This window comes from Lipotes vexillifer, unplaced genomic scaffold (genome assembly GCF_000442215.2).
Source record: "Lipotes vexillifer unplaced genomic scaffold, Lipotes_vexillifer_v1.1 scaffold70, whole genome shotgun sequence".
Classification (NCBI taxonomy): Eukaryota; Metazoa; Chordata; class Mammalia; order Artiodactyla; family Lipotidae; genus Lipotes; species Lipotes vexillifer.
In genome coordinates, this window is record NW_006789896.1 from 756,799 (window position 1) to 762,486 (window position 5,688).

The following is a 5,688-nucleotide window of genomic DNA, read 5'->3' on the forward strand; positions in this document are numbered from 1 at the left end:
GCAGCGCCCGGTTGGGGTTAGGGGCGAGTGAAGGTGGTCTCTTCAGGCAGGTGAGGTGGGGGCCCCTCCTGCCCCAGCCCAGGCCTCACCTGACCCCGCAGTGGGCGGCGGTGACCACCCAGTCCTCACTGATGAGGGAACCCCCGCAGAAGTGGAAGCCGGAGCTAGTCTGCGGAGACGGGGGGATGGAGAGTCAGCTTTGCCTCTCCTGTGTGAGCCCTCCCTGTCTAACCTGCCCCTCCCCAGACTCCCCCTCACCTGCAGGGACACCTGCCAGGGCCAGGAGCCGGGGACAGCGTCATCCCCGTTGACGATCCTGGACAGGCCGCTCAGCACAGGGTCGATGGGGGGTACCCCGCAGCCTGAGGGGCAAGGGCAGTGCGGCTGGTCAGTGGGTGGTGCCCCAAGGGGGTCAGGGGAAGTCAGCACTTCCAGGCCTCTGTGGCACCCTGGCACTCAGCGTTTTGTCCGCTGCAAGGAATTCAGCCCCCCACCGGTCCAGCTGACAGCTGCCCTTAGAAGGTGCCCTTGTGGACGGTCCCCGAGGCTGAGGGTATCTGGAGTCGGGGCCCAGGCTTCCCAGCCTGCTCTGTGCCCTGAGGGAAGTGTCCATCCCACTCTGAGCCCAGGATTCTGTCCTGGGGGCTGGGATGTCCTGCTTGAGTCCTGGGGGCTCTCATGGCCTCTGAGTCTGCAGGGGGAGCGGGTTTGGGTGAGGTTGTTACCCCAGTTGGGGTGGCACACATGCAGGAGGCTGTCCAGATCCAGAGGGCGGAGGTGCAGGGCAAGATGGATGGGCCTGGGGGACGTTCTCAAGGCAGCATTCACACAACTTGGTGGCACATTTGGAGGGTGGAGGAGCCCAGAGCACCCCAGCTGCTGAGTGAATGGAGGAGGCCAAATTAGGCAGGGCCCACGGGACCTCCAGGCAGCGCAGGGGGCTCCAGGAGCGCCCAGTGGGCGGCTGCGCAGAGCAGCCCAAGGAGGCTCAGGGGGCAGCTGGAGGGGCAGGTGGCAGGGGTGTTAGAGGTACGAGGACTAGGGCCCTCCTGTTCCCTGCCTCGGGGTGGGGGGTCAGGGGGTGGGCGAGGTTCGGCCTGGGGCTGCCGGGCCTGCCTGAGCCTCGCACTTACCGAAGCTGCTGCCAAAGAGGAAGAAGCCAAGGACAACCCAGAGAAGGGCCATGGTACGTGACTCAGCAGGTGAGATGGGGTCTGCCCGAGGGACCGCCCAATATATTCCCTCAGGCCACCAATCTTAGCCTGCCTCGCCATCCCCTCCTTATCATGAGACCTTGGGCTGAGAAGCACCTGGCTCCAGCGCCAGCCTGAGCCCTTGGGGGCCACTCCTGGGAAGGTTTCCTGGAATCACAGGTGTGTGGGCAGGCCCTGGGCACACTGAGCCGGGGGTGGATGGTGAGGACCCCGAAGTTGGAGGTGGGAGCATGAGGTGAGAGGTGGGGGCCACGGTCCCCCTTTATCTGCCTGTGCCCTTCCTGGCCACTCTTGGGAGGTGGACTAAGGAGGGGCCCTCCTGGACACCCCCGGACACCTGGCTCAGTGAAGGTCCAAATTCAGGAGCAGAGTGGACTCTCAGAAGCCCCAAAACAGGTCACAGACACCATCAGCATGTCTTCCACTGGTTTATTGAGGCTTTGTGGAAGCAAGGTCAGCAGAGAGGCCGTGGTGAAGCCTGGTCGTCAGTTAGCTGCCAGGATCTGCTGCACCCAGGGGATGAGTGCAGTGACGCGGGCATACACGCCGGGGCTGGAGGTGGAGCAGGTGCCGCTGCCCCAGGACACGATGCCCACCAGGGTCCAGGCTCCATCCTTCTGGCAGACCAGGGGGCCACCCGAGTCGCCCTGCAGGACAGGGAGGAGGGGGCTTGGATCTGGCAGCCCAGGTGGCCTGGCCCAGAGGCCACTGAACGTTGTTCCCAGAGCCCAGCCCCAGGCCTGATAGCCAGTAGAAGCTCAGAACATGCATATGAGAAGGATTATGAAAGAAACTTCAGCAGCTGCTGTGGTTTGTGCCCCTGGAAGTCTGGGCTACCCCCTGGGGTGGGGTCCTATAACAGAGGCTCAATAGAGCAGGTTTCATTGATAGGAGGAAAGCATGGGTGGTGCTGGCCGTGGGGCTACTGTGCGGGAGGAAGGGCTGCCAGACCCCTTCTGGAGCCCTTTTGGGCCACCATGCTCTGCTGCCCAGGCTGTGCACTGCACAATTCCAGGAGGTGCCATTACTCAGACTTTGATATTAGTGGAATCTTGCAATATGGCAGCTCTGAGACCAGAGCCCCTTGCTCTGGTACCTCTCTGCTGAGGTCGCTGATGACCCTCCAGGAGCCCTATCTTCCCAACTACTCAGGCAGTAATGCCCAGGGAGAGTGGCAGGCCCTAGAAAGAGGTCTGCCTGCTACTTCCATTGCTTCTCTCTTTGCCCAAGCCCTTGGCCTGGGCTTTGGCCTGCACCCACCCCAAGCTGGGAGGGAAGGGAGCCTAGGAGGCCATACCATGCAGGAGGACACGCCGCTGGCACCGGCGCAGACCATGCTCTTGGTGATCTTGCTGCCCCAGTATTTCTTGCATTTGGTGTTGGACAGGAGGGGCAGAGTTGCCTGCTGCAGCCTGTCGGGGGTGTTGGCATCTGGAAGGGCAGGGTGGGTGGTTAGTGACTGCTGCCCCTACCTCCCACCTGGCCAGCCAGTGGTCTCTCATCACTCACTGTTGTGTTTGGTCAGGCCCCAGCCAGTCGTGGCGCACAGCATCCCGGCGGGGAAGTAATCATTAGCGCTGGGCAGGCACACGGCAGACACGGTCTCGGAGAAGCGTGCAGGCGTGGCCAGCTTCAGCAGGGTGATGTCGTCGTTGCTGGTGAACGGGTTGTACCTGGGGTTCTTGAAAACCTGTGGGGCAGGGCCAGACAGCTGCCTTTGGGGTTTGGGAAGAAGCCGACCAGGGCAGAACCTGGCACCAGGCTACCCCTCATGGCCTCAGTGCTCCTCCGTGGACAATGGCCTGTTCAACTCGGCAGCTCCTTCCATGGCCCCAGGAGCCCGAGGCCCAGGCCCAAGGTACAGACCTTCCTCTCGTGGAGCCTTGCATACCCTGCTTTCTGCTTTGCCCCATCATGATGGGGTATTGGGGTGACCGGGAGGAGCTGGGGCCCTGGGGGTTAGCCTGGGCTGCACACTCCCGAGGGTCCATCCTGCCTGGGGTCACACCTGGACCCTGGGGGCTGCCATACCTTGGCAATCTTCAACACCTGGATGTTCTCGGCGTCTGAGCCCTGGTCAAACTCCCCGGCCACGACCAGATGGGATGTTCTGGAGAGGGTCAGAGAAAGGAGTGGTTCCTGCCGTGAGGGGGGCATTTGGGGTGCAGAGTACTTATGTGTGTGAGTGCACGCGTTGCAGGCGTAATGCGCATGCGTGTCTTTGTGCGTCTGCACACACGGCTGTGGTGTCGATCAGAGATGGAAGCTCAGAATCTCAACTGGGCCTACAGCCCGCCATGTGTTTTCCCAGGGACCCCTAGGTCACTAGAAGGACCTGGGTTTGCTACACATTTCCAAATAAGAAACTGGGAAATGAAGGCGTTAAAGGGCAAGTCCTCAGTGCTGGAGGAAACCACCCCAAGGGGTTTCTTGGGGACCTCGGGCTCTCACCTGACACTGCAGTGGGCGGCGGTGACCACCCAGTCCTCGCTGATGAGGGAGCCCCCGCAGAAGTGGAAGCCGGTGCTGTCCTAGAGGAAGATGGGGAGGGTCAGCCCTGCCCAGACACCAGCAAAACCAATCTGGGCAGCAGTGCCCAGCTGGGCTAATACCCCAGTGTATTCCCCTACTCGTGTGCAGAATTCCCCTCTCACCTGCAGGGACACCTGCCAGGGCCAGGAGCCAGGGACAGCCTCCTCCCCGTTGACGATCCTGGACAGGCCGCTCAGCACAGGATGGATGGCAGGGACCCCACAGCCTGAGGGTGGAAGTATGGAGTGAGGGGTGGAGGCCAAGGTCCCACCCAGGACTCACCGCCCCAGGAATACTCCGGGGACAATTCAGGCTGACATATGCTCCAGCCCAGACAAGCCCAACAGGCTGAGCTTGAGGTGGTGGTGGGGCCAAAGCCTGGGCTGGGAGGCCCTATCACTGCCTACCTTAACCACTCTGAGTCTCAGTTTTCCCACCAGCAAAATGGGGATCTTACAGTTGGCTAACCTCACAGAGTTGGTATAATAAGGATGAAAGATGCTTTGCCTTAGTAGACAAAGCAGGCAAAGCAGGAACTCACTCAGTTCCTGGCACACAGTGAACAAAAGTGGAAAAGTTTAAAAGGGCTGGTTCAAGGGCATGAAAGGGCTGATGGGGGCCAAGCCACACTTGCTCATCATCTGAGCCTGCTTGGGAGCCACCAACTATTCACAGAGATTTCTGTCCCTCTGGAATTGCTGCCCCTCCTTGCACACTATGCGAGGCCCCAGGAAGGTCCACCTCCACCCCGGGGGCCTCACACTGGCTGGTCTGGGCCAGTCCTCCCAGCATCCTCATTGTAGAGATGGAGCTGGTGAGCCTCAGAGAGGGAGAAAGACTCGCTCAGGCTCACACCACCACGCAAAACTGAACTGGGAGCAGGGACCCCGCTGCTCCTTGCTGGCCTTGGGGTTGGTGGGGCCAGCACCCCTTCCAGCAGTTGGTGGAAGGGTAGACAGCCTTCCCGGCCTCTGCCTGCCCTGGTGCTCACCAAAGGCCGTGCCCAGGAGGGCGCCGCAGGAGAGAAGCCAGAGGAAGGTCATGGTGCCACAGTCAGGGGGGTGTAGGATGCCTGCCTGGAGGGCTCCCCATTATATCCCTGTGCACCAGGCTGTTATCTGAAGACCTTGAGGTGATAATCCCTTTCCTGGGCATGTGTCCCAGTGGGCAGGATATGCCAGAGCAGGGCTGGCATCAAGGCCTGGGATGGCAGCAGCTGGGGCCAGGATCTAGGGCAAAGTTGGGGCCAAACAAGGTGGCCCTCCACCCCACAGCTAAGGGGAAGGGGACATTCAGGTTTCCTCCTCCAGGCCCTACCTCTAGAGGGGCCCTGCGGGCAGCAGCCAGGTCTGGGCTGGATTTGAGCCCCAGCCAAGTCTCTCATGGTCTGGAGGACCTTGGACAAGTAATTTAGTTGGTCTGCAGTTGTTCAAAACCCCATGGGCAGTGTGGTCAAGTAGGGGGAGGGGCAGGGACCAAAGCATGGTGAGGGCACAGGTGACCAGTGGGCTGAGGATGCTCCCCTAGTCTTAGGATGGCCAAGAAGGCTCAATGGCTCAGTTCAATATCAGTGGCAGTCACGTGGGCTGGTTCAGAGGGCAAGCCGCCCACTGTCCGTTCACGTGGAGTCAGGCCCCTCCACCCAGGCATCCTGCCCTTGGAATTGAGTACATGGCATTCAGGTACAGGACTGGGCCCAGGGCCAGCCAGGTGGCCTCTGCTATCATCCCAGCAAGAGCTTCTGCAGGCTACACCAGGCGGGAAAGCAGGGAGCAAGGAGGCCTGTTTCGGGTGGGCAGCAGGGCCCTTTCCCAGCAACTGGGAAACTGGGGAGGGAGAAGTTTGAAGGTGAGGCTGCCAGGCACAGGGCAAATACCCCAAAACACATAGGTAAAACAATATCTTATGGCTATTTTTTTTTTTTTTTTTTTTTTTTTTTTTG

At 60.7% G+C, this 5,688-nt stretch overlaps 2 protein-coding genes across 2 annotated transcripts in view; both read right to left on the bottom strand.

The window, feature by feature from the left end:
* LOC103078018 (chymotrypsinogen B) overlaps positions 1-1,200 on the bottom strand; it is a 3,865-nt gene extending 2,665 nt beyond the window's left edge. Inside the window, exons 1-3 of the mRNA XM_007462932.1 lie at positions 1,134-1,200; positions 259-362; positions 90-169 (exon numbers count right to left, since the gene is read on the bottom strand). Of these exons, the coding sequence (XP_007462994.1) occupies positions 90-169; positions 259-362; positions 1,134-1,185 (236 nt within the window). The 5' untranslated portion in view covers positions 1,186-1,200. The remainder of the gene's footprint in view (positions 1-89; positions 170-258; positions 363-1,133) is intronic.
* A 499-nt stretch (positions 1,201-1,699) lies between these two features.
* LOC103078294 (chymotrypsinogen 2) lies at positions 1,700-4,789 on the bottom strand. The gene is made up of 7 exons (XM_007462933.1): positions 4,738-4,789; positions 3,869-3,972; positions 3,666-3,745; positions 3,246-3,324; positions 2,724-2,904; positions 2,512-2,645; positions 1,700-1,861 (listed from the first exon to the last, which is right to left on the bottom strand). Exons 1-7 carry the CDS (start codon positions 4,787-4,789, stop codon positions 1,700-1,702), a joined length of 792 nt encoding a protein of 263 aa, XP_007462995.1.
* Positions 4,790-5,688: the final 899 nt, after the last annotated feature.

Coding starts and splice junctions, on each gene's coding strand:
- LOC103078294 (XM_007462933.1), bottom strand. CDS start 4,789: ATGACCTTCCTCTGGCTTCTCTCCTGCGGCGCCCTCCTGGGCACGGCC. Junction 2,905..3,245: donor AGGTGTTGAAGATTGCCAAG/GTATGGCAGCCC, acceptor CCTGCCCCACAG/GTTTTCAAGAACCCCAGGTA. Junction 2,646..2,723: donor GGGCCTGACCAAACACAACA/GTGAGTGATGAG, acceptor CTGCCCTTCCAG/ATGCCAACACCCCCGACAGG.